Genomic DNA, 19,211 nt, shown 5'->3' on the forward strand with positions numbered 1-19,211 from the left:
TGCTCCGAGTGCTTTCCTACAGGGGCCGAGCGCTGGTCATAAACCAACTGGTGGCCTCCATGCTGTGGTACCGGTTGGTCACTTTGGCCCCGCCCCCGGCATTCGCCACCAAGATCCAGAAGAAGCTTATTGATTTCTTCTGGGGCAAGAGGAAACACTGGGTCTCTGTCACGGTCCTGAGTCACCCGATTGAGGAGGGCGGCCAGTCGCTGGTGTGCGTCCGCACCCAGGCTGCGACTCTCCGCTTTCGGATCCTGCAGAGATACCTGTACGTCGAGCGTCCTCCCAGATGGTGTGCACTGGTGGCGTATTTTTTCCAGGGGCACGGCCTGCAAGACGACACGTAGTTCTTGGCAGAGAAGATTAGCTGCGTCTCTCTGAGGGAGTTGCCTGATTTTTACCAGGATCTTTTCAGAGTCTGGATTGTGGTTGACACCAATCAGGTCGCTCCCCCACCGGCGGAGGAGAGCGCCTCGGCTGCATGGGTCGCTGGCTCTGGGGTTCAACCAATGGGTGGAGGAGTAGCCGAAGCCCCGAGAACGCCCCTCACTGCTGGTGATGAGGGAGCACGGGAGTGCGGAGCATTCCCGGCCGAGCTGACCCCCGCTTGGCTGGAACTGCTCATTGGACCCAGACCCCGAAACCCTCCTCGGGAGCCGGTCCTGCACAACCGGAGCTGCCTCTCGGAAATGCCCTCCATACCCTTCCACATGGCACGGAGGGGTTTCCTGTATGGGCTGCTCCTGCACACTCTCTACTTCCTCGCCTTCAGCTGCTGCCCGGACACGCTGTGGCGGTCCGTGTTGATATCTGGTGGCGAGGGGAATCCCTGGTGGAGGTCTCTTTCTGTGGGAGTCCTCCCCCTTTCCATCGGGGACCTGGGGTGGAGGGTGCTGCACAGGGCAGTCCCGTGCAATCAACATTTAAGTAGGTTCCCGGCTCCCAGGCCGCCTGTACTTTCTGCGGCCTGAACGAGTCCGTGCTCCATGTATATTTGGAGTGTGCGAGGTTGCAGCCCCTCTTTGAGTATTTGAAGGGGCTGCTCCTCAAGCTTTGACTGCACTTTAGCCCCATGCTCCTGATCTTTGGGCACCCGGCGCGGAGGGGCGTGGGCCAGGAGGAGGATCTCCTCGATGGTCTGCTTCTTGGATGGCCAAGGTGGCAATTTTGAGGTCCAGGCTGCGGGCCGTCGGGGAGGGTCCGTCCTCCCTGATTGCCTGGGCCCTGCATACAACATTTGGACTGCACTTCAGCAGAAATATAAAGCAGAGTGATTTTATTTGAATGAGGCTGTTTATTTGAGGCTGTGTACAGAGCTTCACACTGGCAGTATACAGTACAGTCAAGGATAAATATTAACATTTAATAAACATTTTTAATTGGAGATAAGTTGTATACTTTAAAGAGGAGTTTTAGTCTGATCCCTGATGTCGATAGTACGATGGTGCAGCAGAGCTGGGAAAGAATGTGTTTGCCCATTTCCTATTATTGTCTGCTCCAAAGTGCCAAGGTGCTGAGAGTGGGAGCAGCAGGTTGTGAGGTGAAGCGAGGGAGGGAAGCTCCTTCGAAAACTATTAACTTAGTCGAAACCTTTGAATAATCTGGGTGATCCCATTGATCAGGGATACCAGTCTAGTCACCAGGCTTGTGCAGGTCTATCACTGTAAGATTAACTTGACCATCATGGTATTCACTGCATTTGTGTTTGCAGTGTCAATGAATAAGCTGAAAACAGAACTGGTCATCCAGGAAGAGCAGTCTAGGGGTTAATTCTTCTCAATTTTGCTCCTACAACAAAAAGTTGTATTTATAAAGCATCTTTAACATAGTGAAACATCATAAGGTGCTTCAGAGCAGTGTTTTCAAAGCAAATCTGACATTGAGCCACATTAGGAGATGTTACAGCAGGTAACCAAAAGCTCGGGCAAAGAGCTGGGTTTTTAGCAGCAGTTGAGCTGAGGCAGGGGCAGAGTTGGGCGATGTTAGAGGTGGATGTTAGAGGTGGATGTTGTAGGTGGATGTTAGAGGTGGATGTTAGAGGTGGATGTTGTAGGTGGATGTTAGAGGTGGATGTTATAGGTGGATGTTAGAGGTGGATGTTAGAGGTGGATGTTGTAGGTGGATGTTATAGGTGGATGTTAGAGGTGGATGTTAGAGGTGGATGTTAGAGGTGGATGTTAGAGGTGGATGTTAGAGGTGGATGTTAGAGGTGGATGTTGTAGGTGGATGTTGTAGGTGGATGTTAGAGGTGGATGTTGTAGGTGGAAGTTATAGGTGGATGTTAGAGGTGGATGTTGTAGGTGGATGTTAGAGGTGGATGTTATAGGTGGATGTTAGAGGTGGATGTTATAGGTGGATGTTAGAGGTGGATGTTAGAGGTGGATGTTATAGGTGGATGTTAGAGGTGGATGTTATAGGTGGATGTTAGAGGTGGATGTTGTAGGTGGATGTTATAGGTGGATGTTAGAGGTGGATGTTGTAGGTGGATGTTATAGGTGGATGTTAGAGGTGGATGTTATAGGTGGATGTTAGAGGTGGATGTTATAGGTGGATGTTAGAGGTGGATGTTAGAGGTGGATGTTATAGGTGGATGTTAGAGGTGGATGTTATAGGTGGATGTTAGAGGTGGATGTTGTAGGTGGATGTTATAGGTGGATGTTAGAGGTGGATGTTGTAGGTGGATGTTATAGGTGGATGTTAGAGGTGGATGTTAGAGGTGGATGTTAGAGGTGGATGTTATAGGTGGATGTTAGAGGTGGATGTTGTAGGTGGATGTTAGAGGTGGATGTTGTAGGTGGATGTTATAGGTGGATGTTAGAGGTGGATGTTAGAGGTGGATGTTAGAGGTGGATGTTATAGGTGGATGTTAGAGGTGGATGTTGTAGGTGGATGTTATAGGTGGATGTTAGAGGTGGATGTTGTAGGTGGATGTTATAGGTGGATGTTAGAGGTGGATGTTGTAGGTGGATGTTATAGGTGGATGTTAGAGGTGGATGTTGTAGGTGGATGTTATAGGTGGATGTTAGAGGTGGATGTTAGAGGTGGATGTTGTAGGTGGATGTTATAGGTGGATGTTAGAGGTGGATGTTATAGGTGGATGTTAGAGGTGGATGTTAGAGGTGGATGTTAGAGGTGGATGTTATAGGTGGATGTTAGAGGTGGATGTTAGAGGTGGATGTTGTAGGTGGATGTTGTAGGTGGATGTTGTAGGTGGATGTTGTAGGTGGATGTTTTAGGTGGATGTTAGAGGTGGATGTTGTAGGTGGATGTTGTAGGTGGATGTTAGAGGTGGATGTTAGAGGTGGATGTTATAGGTGGATGTTAGAGGTGGATGTTGTAGGTGGATGTTGTAGGTGGATGTTTTAGGTGGATGTTAGAGGTGGATGTTGTAGGTGGATGTTGTAGGTGGATGTTAGAGGTGGATGTTAGAGGTGGATGTTATAGGTGGATGTTAGAGGTGGATGTTGTAGGTGGATGTTAGAGGTGGATGTTATAGGTGGATGTTAGAGGTGGATGTTGTAGGTGGATGTTAGAGGTGGATGTTAGAGGTGGATGTTGTAGGTGGATGTTAGAGGTGGATGTTAGAGGTGGATGTTAGAGGTGGATGTTAGAGGTGGATGTTATAGGTGGATGTTAGAGGTGGATGTTAGAGGTGGATGTTAGAGGTGGATGCTGTAGGTGGATGTTATAGTTGGAAATAGGATGTCTTAGCGAGGAGAGGATATGGGTTGGAAGATTAGCTCAGAGCCAAATAACAGTTCCAGGGAGAGGGATGGAGTCAGTAACTTGGGAATGGAGTTTGGAGTGGGGACCAAAGATAATGACTTCAGTTTTCCCAACATTTAATCCGAGGATATTTCTGCTCATACTGTACTGAACATCAGATAAACTGTCTGATACTTTCGAGACTGTGACAGGGTTGAGAGAGGTGGTGGTGAGGCAGAGCTGGGTGTCATGTGTATCTGCGCAAACTGATGCTTTGGATGGTGTTATTTGATGATATTTTGTAATATCGGGGAAGTGAGGGCTATGAGGAGCTGGTGTGAAAGAGGAGTTGAGGTCTGGGGCACATCAGCCTTGATCTTATTGATTGGTGGGGCTGAATGGTCTACTCCTGCTCCTATTTCTTATGTTCTTATGTCACCGAGGGGCAGCATGTAGATGAGAAATAGGAGGGCTCCAGAGGTAACAGTGTGGGTGCAAGAAGACCAGCCTTCCCAGGAGGTTCTTTGGCTAGATAAGAGCGGAACCAGGTAAGAGCAGTCCCAGCCAGCTGGCCAACAGAGGAGAAGCAATGTTTCTACACATATAACTGAGCTTGTGTTTCAGTTACTTGCAGAGAAAGCTGGTTTAAAAGGATAAGTTCAGCATAAGTTCAGCTATGTGTCAAATGCAATGTTACTGTTCAGTGACGGAGTTGTCTGGTTCACTTGAGCTAATTTCAGTCCTTTCAGGTGCTGTGCACAGTGTCTGGGGGAGAATGTGTTGGCGAGCTCTGTATGGTTCTACTGTCTATCAGGACAATCAGTTGGTTAAAATACATGATGTCTCAACTCAGAACAAAACTGTCAGTGACACAGGCAGTGTGTGATCTCCAACAGAGGCTGTCTACAGAAAAGCAATTCTAATCATTACAGGGATTATTAAAAGCATAATGATATAATGGGAGTCTCCACCTGGGCCATACTTGTGTTCTCCGTTTAGGCGTGCTGGACTTTCTCTTGCAGATCCCTCACTCGCTCCTGGACCCATTGATGCTTCGGGTCGGCACATACCAGACGATCCTTTACAGTCTTAAATCTGTGAAATGGAAAGGTCAGATTTTTGTGGTGGGTCATTGTGGATCTGAGGAAGGTTTATAATCGAGAAAGAGTGGATTTATCCAGCAACCAATCACAGTGTCAGAACAGCAGTCAGCATTACACAGAGAAGTAGTTTGAGAGAGCAGAGAGTGTTTGGTAAACAATACTCACATCACAGCAGCTCGGGAACAATAAAAAGTGCTGTGAACTATTATGTAGCCCACGAGGCGAGTTAGTGGCAATGGTCCTCTGATGTAGCGCTCACAGCATAGAGTGCCCACAGGAATAGTGGGAGCTGAAATGAAGAGATGGACCAATTAGTGGGTATTAAAGGCTGCCCCTCACAAACTGTCACAGCATCTATATACAATGTGTCAGTTCCAGAATCACACTTGCACTGCACAAAACACTTGGAAAACACAGAGTGGATGAAAGAGTGAGAAAGTGAATGAATGAATGAAGGAGTGACGAACTGACCTGCAGAGACTTGCTGAGAGCAGATGCTGATGGTGAGAACGAGAATCAGGATTGCCAGGACCAGCTTCATTGTGGGTGAGTCCGAGAGCAGGGGTCGGGTGTCTGAACCTGACTCACTCGCACCTTTTTACTGCTCCATTTATACAGGAAACTGAGCTCAAACTGCTGATGTCATCAGCACTATTTCTGAGGTTCTCAGAAATGCCAATTTCCACCCCCCCCCCCCAAAACCCATTGGGGGATTTTTGTGGAGAGACAGACTTTATGACCATATCAGAGCAGTTAGTTCTAATTTAATCTGGAACTGTCAGTGACAGACTGAGACTCAAAGCAAATGATAATGATAGGGGGAAATAATGGGAAAGACTATTGGATTATAAAAGATGTGGGAGACAAAGAGGAAAGGAGAAATAGAAGACCAAGAGTACACATTAACAATAGCTGGTCGTCAACAGAATGAGAAATAGCAAGGGTTTTGCAGGGAAATTGGTTTAACTCTCTAACCTCTTCAGAGTAATCAGAGGTGAGAGTGACCAAGATGAATTACTTCGCTAATAAAAACAAGAAATGCTGGAACCACTCAGCAGGTCTGGCAGCATCTGTGGAAAGAGAAGCAAAGTTAACGTTTCAAGTCAGTGACCCTTCTCGTAACTGGGTTCCGAAGAAGGATCACTGACCCGAAATGTTAACTGTGCTTCTCTTTCCACAGATGCTGCCAGACCTGCTGAGTAGTTCCAGCATTTCTTGTTTTTATTTCCGATTTCCAGCATCTGCAGTATTTTGCTTTGAATTACCTCGCTATTTAATTGGATTTATTAACGTTAAAAGAAAACATGTTTTACAGATGAAGATTCTGACAACTTTTAAGTCAGTAGCACAACATGAAATTCAGACTAGCCAATCCTTCTGCTTCAGGAGACTGAGGTTGTTTCTCCATTGATGTCCTGTGTGGTGTTCTGGACTTGTAGTATAAGGATGTAAAGGGTTAATACTGAAGACAATGAGACAGACCCCTCCCACTGTAAGTGCGATGATGTAACAGTCACATGGTATGGGCTTGAGGAGGAGAAGAGATAGCAGCACAGAGGATGCCAGCTTAGGAGGCTTGGTGAGAGTGTATATAGTAAATGTAAATAATAGAGTTGTTAGTTGACATTACCCAGAGTCTAAGAATTTCTCCAGAACACCCTAACAATGCTACAAATACAACAACACATGGTGGGCAATGGTAAAACAGTAGTAAAACTGTAGTGAACATCAGAGAAATTTAAAGATAAATACTGGCCCGGTACAGTAAAGAAAGTACTTACCTGCTGAAGAGGCTGTGATGAGCTCTGGAGTTGTGATGTGTCACAGCACAGAAATAAAGGCTGCACCACAGAAATGTGGTGGTCTGCAAGTAGAAACTAGCAATCAGGTCAGTCCTGGATTCGGTTAAAAACCCTTTGAAAAGCTTGAAGTATTTATCTAAAGGCATTGTGCCCTGAAAGTGAAAAAAAGGGAAAAAATCCAATTCTTCAGGCTAAACACGAAAGCGAAGAGTAGGAAACTCTCGAAAAGCGCAGGAACTCCTGAAAGGTGCAGGAAACCCCCCAAAACAGCAGGGATACCTCCATTAAAGCATCTGAGCCTGCAAAAACCAAACTGAATTTCTCAAAGAAAGGGGAACACCCTAAAAAAGTCTATCCAAACAGAAGGGAACTCCCAAAAACAGCGGGGACATCTCCATTAAAGCAAGCAAGCCCTGAAAAAAAAACAGAATTTCTTAAAGAAAAGGTAAGACCCTAAAATGTCTATTCAAGAGAGCAATATGGCTCCAAAATTTGGAATGCCTGAAAGCTTCCACGGTCAAGAGGGACCCCATCAGGTACAAAATTGGTCCTTATGGAGGGAAAGGTTTCTAAAGTTCATGATTGCTTCTCAACTCCACACCAAATCAGAAGTGGAACAAGTGAACACCCTTTTATATTCATGAGTTGTGATTGCAGATAACATAATTGTTTGACAAGGGATCAATGAGAGTTCTGATAAATTTGAAGAGGTACTTCAAGCCTTTGATAAATATTTCAACCTTTGCAGCAATAAAATCTTGGAAAGAGCCAAATGTAACAGGGCGGTGCAGAAGATTGAATCCATAGATTCTTATATTAATGATCTGTATAGATTGACATAAGGATGTTAATATGGTGAATTAAAGGCAGAACGGATTAGTGACTGCATAGTTGTCGGCAGAGCTGATGAATCTTTATCAGACCTTTTGCAATCCAAGGAGGACTTTACACGGGTGAAGGCTATTCAGATTATAAGACAGGCTGAAGTTCACAAACACAATAGGCCATTCTATGAGCTGAAGACAAGCTGTGAATGAGAAGGAGTCCAGTACAGTTTGTGAGGCCAAAGTCAGAGAAACACTTTGTGGAAAGTAAAGCACATGCAGGTGAGATGGTGGATGACACAGGGAAACTATAACAATGTTGTGGAGCCAGGAAGACCCACAGATGGGAGACATGTCTAGCAAGTAAAGCTGAGTGTTTTTATTGTAAAAAAAAAACTGGGCATTATGGGAAAAGGTGCCAGAGCAAAATATCTTCGCTTAAGAGTACAAAGAAGAAGACCTTCATGTAAAGAGCAGTGAATCAGGTACATCAATATCCAGGAGAGAAAGAACCAGGAGATTTCCTGGGCGAAATTAGTAACCCAGATCAAGATTTCTGGATGGCGGGCATCTACGTGAATGGATACTTCACAAATGTTAAACTTGACACAGGGGCTAGCATCACAGTACTGTCTGACCAAGAGCCATTGGTGTTGAGACATTGCCTAAACCAGTGGACATAGAGTTCCATGGTCCAGGCGGGACACAATTGAGCGTAAAAGGCAAACTCCAAGCACTCTTCAGCATAGAGAGAGACAACTGTTGAAACCTTATATGTCTTGCATAATGAAGAATTTTCCTTACTGAGTAGGAATACATGTTTAGAACAGCAGTTGATTAAGAAGATAGACAGAGTCAAACCAACAAAGGTAAATAATCGCTTTCGAACGGAATACCCAAAGCTTTTTACAGGGCTTGGAAGACTCAAGACGGAGTACAGGATCACACTGAAGGAAGGGGCCGGGCCAGGCCAGTATGTATCTTCACACCAAGAAGAATATCTCATCCATTATTAACCAAAATCCAAGAACAATTGGAAAAGATGACAAGAATTGGGGTTATCTCTCTGCTAACATAGCCGACGGAATGGTGTTCAGCCATGGTTCCTGTCCCAAAGCCAAATAGAACTCTATGTATTTGCATGGATTTAATGCAGCTCAACAAAGCAGTAGTACGTAAGATTCACCCAATATCTGCAGGTGATGACAATTTAGTGAAACTCTCTCACAGCACCATGTGTGCAAAACTAGATGCTAATAGTGGGTTTTGGCAGGTCCTCCTAGATGAGGCGTCAGATTATTGACCACATTTATAACACCTCTTGGGCAGTTTTCTTTCAGTAGGTTATCATTTGGAATAACTACCGCACCAGAGATCTTTCAATGGTCTATGTCCAACAACTTAGAAGGGCTCAAGTGATTATTTGTCATATGGATGATATCTTGATACATGGACAATCAATAGATGAACACAACCAAAGAGTTTGACAGGTTTCCACAGAGACTTCAAGAAGCAGGATTAACTCCAAATGAGAAGTGCACATTTTCCAAGACGTCGATTCGTTTCTGGGAACACATAGTGAGCAGTGAAGATATAATGGCAGATCCACAGACAATAAGGGCCATTACAGAATTTCGTCCTCCTACTACCATTCAACAGCTTCAAAGGTAATGACCTGGAACTCGCTGCCGACAACGGTTGTGGAAGCGAAGACGATTAATGATTTCAAAAGGAGATTGATAGGCACATGACGGAAATAAACTTACAGGGCTATGGAGATAGAGCATGGTATTGGGACTGTTTGGATTGCTCTACAGAGAGCCAACATGGACTCGATGGACCTAATGGCCTCCTTCTGTGCCGTTTTGACTCTATAAGTACAAAAATAATATTCCTTGGAATGATAAATCGATTAGCAAAGTTTCTACCTCACATAGCACAGATAACAGACCCACTGAGACAACTCCTCAGAAAACAGCAAGCATGGTGTTGGAATTCCCACCAAAAGCAAGCATTCCAGAAAATTAAACACTACAATCCTACACTACCCACGACGATAGTGGCAGACCCCTCCTCAACTGGGTCGGGTACATTTCTCTTTCAGGAGCAACCTGATGGTCCCCATGGATCAATATTCTACGCACCAAGAGCTTTGTCAGAAACAGAGGCTGTTATAGAAAAAGAAACATTAGCTATCACATTGGCGTGTGAAAACTTTACAGGTGACATCATTGGATTGTGTCATCATCGAAGCAGACCATAAACCTTTGGTATCTTTGTTAGACAAAAAGGAAATTGCAGAAATGCCTCCATGTATGCAAAGATTTTGTCTACTAAAAACAAGAAATACTGGAAATACTCAGCAGGTCTGGCAGCATCTGTGGAGAGAGAAGCAGAGTTAACATTTCAGGTCTGTGACCCTTCTGGAAGAGACTAGAAATGCAACAGGTTTTAATCAAATAAAGCAGGGGTGGGGCAAGAGATAACCAAAGGGAAGGTGTTGATAGGACAAGGTCACTGAGAATAAATGACCAGAAGGACACGGAGCAAAGGCAAAGGGTGTGTTAATGGTGTGGTGAAAGACAAAGCCTTAGTGCAGAGAGGGTGTTAATTGACAGAAATATAGAACAACCTGATCCAAAGCACAAACATGACAAAAAAGGCAATGGATAGGCACATGGTAAAAAATGAATGATGAAATGAAATGAAATAAAATAAACAAATAAAGAAAAACTATCTGAAAATAAAAAGTGGGGGGGAGGGCCCGTCATGCTCTGAAATTATTGAACTGAATGTTCAGTCTTAGATTTTGTCTAAGATTGATGAGGTATATGTATGAGACAGTGTACCTCCAAGGGAAATTCCAATCGTCAGCTGATGCACTGTCAAGAGCGATGGTAGACCATCCCACACAGGAAGACATAAATTTCATCTGTGACATGGAATTATAGTCACAACATACAACACAAAATTGACCAGCAAGCACACAGAAGTTGTGAGAAATACGACTAGCCAAAAAAAGTGATGAAGACTGCATTCACATTGGACAATATTGTACACGAGGGTGGCCATGAAAAAGTCCAGGAGGAAGAGCAGTGAAGTTGTTCCGTGAGTGTAGGAAATACTCTACCATAATCAATGACTTCTTAATTTACGACGACGGAATTGTTATTCTTAGCTCAATGAGATCCCCGATATTTTAGATCGTTTACACCAAGGCCATTTGGGTATAACCAAGTGCAGAGTAAGGACACAATCTTCAGTATATGGTGGCCTGGGATATCTATGGACATCAAGACCATGATCTGGAACTGTTAGACATGCACGACACAGAGGCCAGAACAACGCGAACCTCTGTTAATTATCCAATTTCCAACTAGACTTTGGCAAAGGTTAGATATGGATTTATTCATGTTTAGTGGGAAGACATATCTAATCATCATTAATTACATTTCAAGGTGGATAGAATTCCAAAGATTACATTTGATCACCACTGAACGAGTTATTAGGATTCTTCAAGCCATCTTTATGACACATGGAATTCCATGTGAAATATTATTAGACAACGGATCACAGTTCACAAATGAATGTTTTACTTGGCTTGCGGTGAAGATGGGCTTTCAGCTCACTGAAGTATCCCCAGTCTAATGGTGAGGGGGAAAGAGGTGTGAGAACCATAAAGTCTTTAGTGAAGAAAAATGAAGATCTTTCAATCTCACTCCTCTTCCCTCTTCCCCCACCCCCACTCCTCGCTCCCCCACCCCACCGCTCCTCGCTCCCCCGACTCATTTTTTCTCATCCCTTGCCTTTCTCTCCCTCGCTCTCTCTTTCTTGAGCTGCCCATTTCCCAACTGACTTCCTGGTTCTGCAAACACTAACCCCCAGTGAGCAGTGACCATCTGTGCTGAACTGAGTCTGGCCCATATTGCAGTCGCAGCTCAAAGGTAATTTATTCCTCAGGCATAAAGTAGCATCAGCCAATGAAGGTGAGGGTGGAGCTGCTTTTCATGGAGGCAGGCTGGGGTGTGACTGTTTACAGGACAGATCAGCCCTGTCCCACAGTTCCAGCATGATAGCAGCTAATGGCTGCAGTTTGAAGGAGCAACTCAAATGTTGAATTGGACTCGTCCTTTGGGTCATTTATTGTAAGTTCAAAACATAAGCTTCACTTAATATTTTGTATTCATCACTGCCACTTATTATGTATGTAAAACAAAGATTAAACTCTCCAGTACTGAACATTCCTCTCAATGTGGCCTCAGGTCAGTGATGTGTGTCCATTATTGTGAGAAACAATGTGACATTCCTTACCCTGCACACATAGCATGCAGATATAACTGGATGAGATCGCAACACACTTCCCCATTCCCCCGCTCCTCTTCCCTCTTCCCCCACCCCCACTCCTCGCTCCCCCACCCCCACTCCTCGCTCCCCCACTCCTCGCTCCCCCACCCCCCGCTCCTCGCTCCCCCACCCCCCGCTCCTTGCTCCCCCACTCCTCGCTCCCCCACCCCCCACTCCTCGCTCCCCCACCCCCCCCGCTCCTCGCTGCCCCACCCCCGCTCCTCGCTGCCCCACCCCCACTCCTCGCTGCCCCACCCCCTTCCTCTCCTTTCTCATCGCTGCCCCACCCCCCTTCCTCTCCTTTCTCCTCGCTGCCCCACCCCCCTTCCTCGCCTTTCTCCTCGCTCCCCCCTTCCTCTCCTTTCCCCCCCTTCCTCTCCTTTCTCCTCTCCTTTCCCCCACCCTTCCTCTCCTTTCTCCTCTCCTTTCCCCCCCCCTTCCTCTCCTTTCTCCTCTCCTTTCCCCCCCCCCGCTTCCTCTCCTTTCTCCTCTCCTTTCCTCCCCGCCTCTTCCTGCCATTGGTTGGTGTCATAGCTAGCACAAAGGAAGATGGTTGTGGTTCCATTAGGTCAATCATTTCAGCTTCACGACCATCTTCAACTGCTTCATCACTGACTTTCCTTCAATCATAAGGTCAGAAGTGAGGATAATCGCTAATTGCAGAATGTTCAGCACCATTCGCGCCTTAGATGCTGAAGCAGTCTGTGTGGAAATGCAGCAGGACCTGGACGATATGCACACTTGGACTCATAAGTGGCAAGTAACATTTGTGCCACACAAGTGCCAGGCAATGACTATCTCCAACAACAGAGAATCTAACCATCTCCTCATGGCATTGCCATTCCTGCATCCCCCACTAGCAACATCCAGGGGTTACCTTGAGCAGAAACTGAACTGGAGTAGCCATATAAATACCATGGCTACAAAAGCAGGTTAGAGGCTGGGAATCCTGTGGCAAGTAACCGCCTCCTGACTCCCCAAAGTCTGTCCACCATCTACAAGGCACAAGTCAGGAGTGTGATGGAATACTCTCCCCTTGCCTAGATGGGTGCAGTTCCAACAACAAGCTCGACACCATCCAGGGCAAAGCAGCCCGCTTGATTGGCACCTCAGCCACAAGCATTCATTCCCTCCACCACTGACGCACAGTGGCAGCAGTGTGTACCATCTACAAGATGCACTGCAGCAATGCACCAAGGCTCCTTCGACAGCACCTTCCAAACCTGCGACCTCGACCAACCAGAAGGACGAGGACAGCAGATGCTTGAGAACACCACCACCTGCAAGTCCCAAATTACACACCATCCTGGCTTGGGACTATATTGCTGTTCCTTCATTGTCGCTGGGTCAAAATCCTGGAACTCCCTAACAGCACTGATGGTGTACCTACCCTACATGAACTGTAGCAGTTCAAGAAGGCAGCTCACCACCACCTTTTCACAGGAGCAATTAGGCATAGGCAATAAATGTTGTCCTAGCCAGCGACGCCCACGTCCCGTGAACAAATAAAAAAAAGTCTCTTCAGAAAGCAATCTTTGATCTGTTCTCTCTGTTGTCCTAGTAACCTTTTGCAGAGTCAGCTGACCTTCTGGCCTCCGTTATGAACTTTTAAAAATCGTTGGCTTTAAGACGTAATCATGTACAACTTAAAGCATTCACAGCAATAGGTACCCGAGGGATTATGGGTATCTGAGGGGAGAGATAGGTATCCGAGGGTTATGGGTATCAGAGGGGCCGATGGTATCCGAGGGGTTATGGGTATCTGAGGGGAGAGATGGATATCTGAGGGTTATGGGTATCTGAGGGGAGAGATGGGTATCCGAGGATTATGGGTATGTGAGAGGGGGAGATGGGTATCCGAGGGTTATGGGTATCAGAGGGGCCGATGGTATCCGAGGGGTTATGGGTATCTGAGGGGAGAGATGGATATCTGAGGGTTATGGGTATCTGAGGGGAGAGATGGGTATCCGAGGATTATGGGTATGTGAGAGGGGGAGATGGGTATCCGAGGGATTATGGGTATCTGAGGGGAGAGATGGGTATCCGAGGGTTATGGGTATGTGAGAGGGGGAGATGGGTATCCGAGGGTTATGGGTATGTGAGAGGGGGAGATGGGTATCCGAGGGGTTATGGGTATCTGAGGGGAGAGATGGGTATCCGAGGGTTATGGGTATGTGAGAGGGGGAGATGGGTATCCGAGGGGTTATGGGTATCTGAGGGGCCAATGGGTGTCAGAGGGGCCGATAGGTATCCGGAGGGTTATGGGTATCTGAGGGGTTATGGGTATGTGAGAGGGGGAGGTGGGTATCCGAGGGGTTATGGGTATCTGAGGGGGGAGATAGGTATCCAAGGGGCCGATGGGTACCCGAGGGGTTATAGGTATCTGAGGGGGAGATGGGTATCCGAGGAGGGAGATGAGCACCTGATGGAGGAGGTGGGTACCCGAGGGGCCGATGGGTATTCGAGTGGCGAGATGGTATCCGGGGGGGGGAGATGTGTATCCGAGGGGTGATGGGTATCATTGATCCATTGAGATCCAGGATGCACATCCTCTGTAACTTCTTGTATACATAAATATCCAGGATTAGAATATCTCACAGTTGGCAGAGTGTTGCACTGTTTCATCTTTCTGTATATGATTGAAATCCGTTTCAGTGGGCGGTTTTAAATAATCTGACTGCAGATTAAATCACCAGACATGAGATCTGTGAGAGTGATCTCTCTCTGTAGCTATTGGGAGTGCAGAATATCAGCTAACTTCTCTCAGTAACACTGAGCTCACTACAGCAACAGTGGGCTAGGGTGGGGGCAGTGACGACAGAAATATGGTGTCAATGAAATGGAAGTGCTCAAACTGGATGTTGAGAAAGAGCTCACCAGACAGAGATTGAACTGGACCCAAGCTACAATACAACTGGTTCCATTATGAAGCATGGTTAAAGGAGTCAGCAGCATCTTCAATATGGCTGAACACTGACTGTCCGGCACTGCCCCATCAAATATTCCCAGGAGAGGTACAGCACGGGTTAGGTACAGAGTAAAGCTCCCTCTACATTGTCCCCATCAAACACTCCCAGGACAGGTACAGCACAAGGTTAGATATAGAGTAAAGCTCCTTAAAGTGGGGCCATTACACTCGATGCACACTCGAAAAAGAAAATGGGGTTAGATACATCATTGATGCCGAAAATTTAATTTAATTTAAGTTTTTTATTTATTCGTTTTTAATGAAGTTATTTTGAAAATGTATATAAAGGGGGCCTGAGGAATAAAGGTCCCCTTGACATAACATACATTAAAGGGACCTGGGGCATAAAGGCTACCTTTGTAAAAAGAAAAAAATGGGATTAGAAAACAAAAAGGGATTAGATACAGAGTAAAGCTTCCTTTATGAAAAATACGAGCAAAATGGGGTTAGATACAGAGTAAAGCTCCCTCTACACTGTAAAAAAAAATGGGGTTTGCTTGATTGGAGGTGTTGACTGCTGACTGCAGCAACAAGCCTCAGCTGACAGTGCTGGTGGTAGTTGGAGGTTGCAGAGGTGGAGAGAGGAGCTACTTTGAGCAGAGGGTGAGCAGTTCCAAACAAGCAGCGGGAAAGCTTGAACAACAATCACCTTTATAGTGAAGAGACTTTTGTTGGAAAGAAGGCTTTGTTTAGAGGTGGGTGCTGAACAACAGACGTTTGCTTTGCTGTGGACTGTTGGGGGAGTAACTGGTGGGAAGCGATAAAGGAGAACATCAAGAGGTTCTTCATCCACAAAGGTGTTCAGAAGGCGAGAGAGAGACAGAGGGAACTGTCCCGACTCCAGAAAATTATGCAAAATCTACTCCGGTTGCAGTCAATGGGGTTCGAGGTCAAGGAGGACCTCCAAGAGGTGAAGAGCCAGCAGGCCTCACTCTTTGCCAAGGAGGCCTCCAAGATCATCTTCCGGTCCAGGGTCCGCTCCATTGAGCAGGATGAGACGTGCTCGCGTTACATCTTGCAAAAGGTACACAGAGAGAGCTCTGTTATCAGCAGCCTGAAGGAAGAAGATGGCTCGGTAACATCTTCGCAGTCCGACATACTAAGGATCAGCAAATCCTTTTATGCTGGGCTGTATGACGCGAAGCCCACAGACAGCAGAGCCTCCCAGTCCTTCCTGTCATCTATCACAGAGGTCTTAGATGACAGCAGGAGGGAGAGACTGGACAAGCCGCTAATTCTGGACGAGCTGACAAAGGCCGTCGAGTCTTTCGAGACGAGTAAAACTCCCGGGAGCGACGGCTTACCGGTCGAGTTGTATTCGGCCCTGTGGGACTGGGTCGGCCCGGACCTGCTGGAAGTATACGAGAGTATGCTCCTGGCCGGCAGCATGTCAGAATCCATGAGGAAAGGCATCATCACCCTCATTTACAAGCGGAAGGGGGAGAGGGCAGAAATCAGAAATTGGCAGCCCATCTCACTGCTTAATGTTGATTACAAGATTCTGTCCAAAGTCATAGCCAGTCGAGTCAAGTCTGCTCTGGAATTGGTGATTCACCCCGATCAGACCTGTACTGTACCCGGCAGGAAGATCTCTGATAGTCTCGCGCTACTCAGGGATACGATCGCCTACGTACGGGACAGGAGGGTGGACACCTGCCTCATCAGCCTGGACCAGGAGAAGGCTTTTGACAGGATATCGCACACCTACATGATGGACGTGCTTTCCAAAATGGGGTTTGGGGAGGGAATCTGCAATTGGATCCAACTGCTCTACACAAACATCAGTAGCGCAGTCTCAATCAACGGGTGGGAATCGGAAAGTTTCCCGATCCAATCTGGAGTCAGACAGGGCTGTCCTCTCTCCCCGGTCTTGTTTGTTTGCTGTATTGAACCCTTTGCTGAGTCTATTAGGAAGGATGCGAGCATAAGAGGGGTGACAATCCCAGGCAGCGGGGGCACTCAGGTCAAAACCTCCCTGTACATGGATGACGTCGCCGTTTTCTGCTCGGATCCGCTGTCTGTGCGCAGACTGATGAGCATCTGCGACCAGTTCGAACTGGCCTCGGGAGCCAAAGTTAACCACGGCAAGAGCGAGGCCATGTTCTTTGGGAACTGGGCTGACCGATCCTTTGTCCCCTTCACCGTCAGGTCAGATTACCTGAAGGTGCTGGGGATATGGTTCGGAAGGGCCGGGGCGTGCACCAAAACATGGGAGGAGCGAGTAGCCAAGGTACGACAAAAGTTGGGCATGTGGGGGCAGCGATCTCTCTCCATTGTGGGTAAGAACCTGGTCATCAGGTGAGAGGCGCTCACGTTGTTGCTCTACGTGGCGCAGGTCTGGCCCTTACCCCACTCCTGCGCCGTGGCAGTCACCCGAGCCATTTTCCGCTTCGTCTGGGGATCTAAAATGGACCGGGTCCGGAGGGACACGATGTTCAAATCTCTGGACAAGGGCGGGAAAAATGTACCCAACGCGGCCCTCATCCTGATGACCATCTTCGTGTGCGGCTGCATCAAGCTGTGTGTAGATCCCCAGTACGCAAACTCCAAGTGTCACTACGTGCTGAGGTTCTATCTGTCCCCGGTGTTGCGAAGGATGGGCCTGGTCACATTGCCGCGGAACGCTCCGTGCAGTTGGGCGGTGCCGTACCACCTATCCTTCGTGGAGCAGTTTCTGCGGGAAAACACCTTTGACCACCGGTCCATCAGGCAGTGGTCTGCACGGAATGTCCTCAAGGCCCTACGGGAAAAGGAAACGGTGGATCCTGTCGGATGGTTCCCCGAGCAGACCGTCAAAGTCATTTGGCGGAATGCCTCATCACCAGAACTTTCAAACAAGCACCAAGACGTAGCTTGGCTGGTGGTGAGAAGGGCATTCCCCGTCAGATCCTTCATGTACACCCGAAGTCTCGCCCCCTCTGCACAGTGCCCCCGCGTTGGCTGTGGTGGGGAAGAGACGGTCGCCCACCTCCTCCTGGAATGTGCCTTTGCAAAGCAGGTGTGGAAAGAGACGCAGTGGTTTTTGTCAAGGTTCATCCCAAGCAGCTCTGTAACACAGGAGTCTGTGCTCTACGGGCTGTTCCCAGGGACGCACACCGAGACAAACATCAACTGCTGCTGGAGTACTATCAATTCGGTGAAAGACGCCCTTTGGTCTGCCCGAAACTTGCTGGTCTTCCAGCGCAAAGAGTTGTCCACCACCGAATGTTGCAGACTGGCACATTCCAAGGTCCAGGACTACGTGCTGAGGGACGCACTAAAGCTTGGGGCAGCCGCAGCAAAGGCTCAATGGGGAAAGACCACAGTGTAAGGTCCCCCCCACCAAGCTGGACTGAGGGGCTGGATCCATGGGAAACCCCTCGAACTGTATCGTTAATATTCTCAATTGCTGTAAATGTAAAACTGTAATTGACATGACAATTGTGAAAAGGAAGGGTTGGGAAGAAACTCATGACAGTATTGAAGGAAACTGATCTCCCTTGCAATGTTTGTACTTTTTGGTGCTGTTTGGAAACTGTCTGGCAATGTAATTTTTACAGATGTTTATGAATAAAGTATATTTTGGAAATAAAAAAAAAACAAGTGGCCGCAACAATAAGGGGTGGGGCTGCCAATTCAGTAGGAATCTGTGCTGCTTCAACAAGCACACAGGGAAGCTCCCTCCTCACCCCAATTGCCCAGCCTGGGACAGCTGAAGCTGCCCAACTAAAGAGATAGAAGGGGATAGATAGTTCCTCGAAGAAGTACGGGAATGCTGTGTTCTTACCGAAGACCGAGCGGGCAGTGTCCCTGGCTCTGAGTAAGGGGCTCAATGTGAGGTGAATCTTCCTGCTGGTGGGCCCTCTGGAAGTCACTGTACAGCAGATCACGTTATCAAACGTCCCGCCCTTCATTCCCAGTGAGCTCCTCCTCCCCCACCTGCACCATCTGGGGGAGGTGAGGTCGGGGATCACCCCAGTCCTGCTTGGTCTTCGGGAGAACAGCCTCCGGAGTGTGTACTCCTTCAGCCGCCAGCTCATTGTGCAGCTGGCGCGGGAGGAGGTCTTGGAGGACCACTTCAATGTGGAGTTCCAGGTGGCGGCCTACCGTGTCTTCTGGACCTCGGATGGGGCGCGGTGCCACGCCTGCAAGGGGATGGGGCATGTTCGGCGGCCCAGTGTGGCGTCGCCGCACCTCCTCCCATATCTTGATCAGACACCGCTCAGGCAGTTGCAGAGGCTGTGGTCTTCATGGCCTCTGGTGGGGAGGTGGAGACCCGTCTGTGTAGAAGGAAGGCACGGCGCAAAACCAAACACCTGAAGGTGCGGACCCTGATCCAGGGGAGCCCACCTGCCCCGTGGATGAGCTCGGGCCCAAGAATCCTGGGCAAGTGGGCGCGGAAGGAGAAGCAGAGGCGTCTGCTGGGATGGAGGTCTCTGAGCCTCTGCGCCCCTCCCGCAATAAGAGGAGGAGATGACCATCCTCT

At 47.7% G+C, this 19,211-nt stretch overlaps 1 protein-coding gene across 2 annotated transcripts; it reads right to left on the minus strand.

The window, feature by feature from the left end:
- Positions 1 to 1,318: 1,318 nt before the first annotated feature.
- On the minus strand, positions 1,319 to 5,365 carry LOC137379281 (C-C motif chemokine 7-like). 2 transcript variants are annotated; one of them, XM_068050011.1, is made up of 4 exons: positions 5,280 to 5,365; positions 4,974 to 5,097; positions 4,677 to 4,800; positions 1,319 to 1,788 (listed from the first exon to the last, which is right to left on the minus strand). In XM_068050011.1, exons 1-3 carry the CDS (start codon positions 5,347 to 5,349, stop codon positions 4,701 to 4,703), a joined length of 294 nt encoding a protein of 97 aa, XP_067906112.1. In that variant the 5' UTR covers positions 5,350 to 5,365; the 3' UTR covers positions 1,319 to 1,788; positions 4,677 to 4,700. The 2 variants fall into 2 exon arrangements, with proteins under 2 accessions (XP_067906112.1, XP_067906111.1); XM_068050010.1 differs by lacking the exon at positions 1,319 to 1,788 and having other exon boundaries at positions 3,635 to 4,800.
- Between the last annotated feature and the right edge of the window lie 13,846 nt (positions 5,366 to 19,211).

The sequence above is a fragment of the Heterodontus francisci genome, chromosome 17 (genome assembly GCF_036365525.1).
Source record: "Heterodontus francisci isolate sHetFra1 chromosome 17, sHetFra1.hap1, whole genome shotgun sequence".
Classification (NCBI taxonomy): Eukaryota; Metazoa; Chordata; class Chondrichthyes; order Heterodontiformes; family Heterodontidae; genus Heterodontus; species Heterodontus francisci.

Excerpts from the sequence above, each read along its gene's own strand:
- LOC137379281 (XM_068050011.1), bottom strand. The coding sequence starts at position 5,349 with ATGAAGCTGGTCCTGGCAATCCTGATTCTCGTTCTCACCATCAGCATC. Across the intron at positions 5,098-5,279 it reads CTCTCAGCAAGTCTCTGCAG|CTCCCACTATTCCTGTGGGC; the intron begins GTCAGTTCGTCA and ends TCTTCATTTCAG. Across the intron at positions 4,801-4,973 it reads TGTTCCCGAGCTGCTGTGAT|ATTTAAGACTGTAAAGGATC; the intron begins GTGAGTATTGTT and ends TCCATTTCACAG.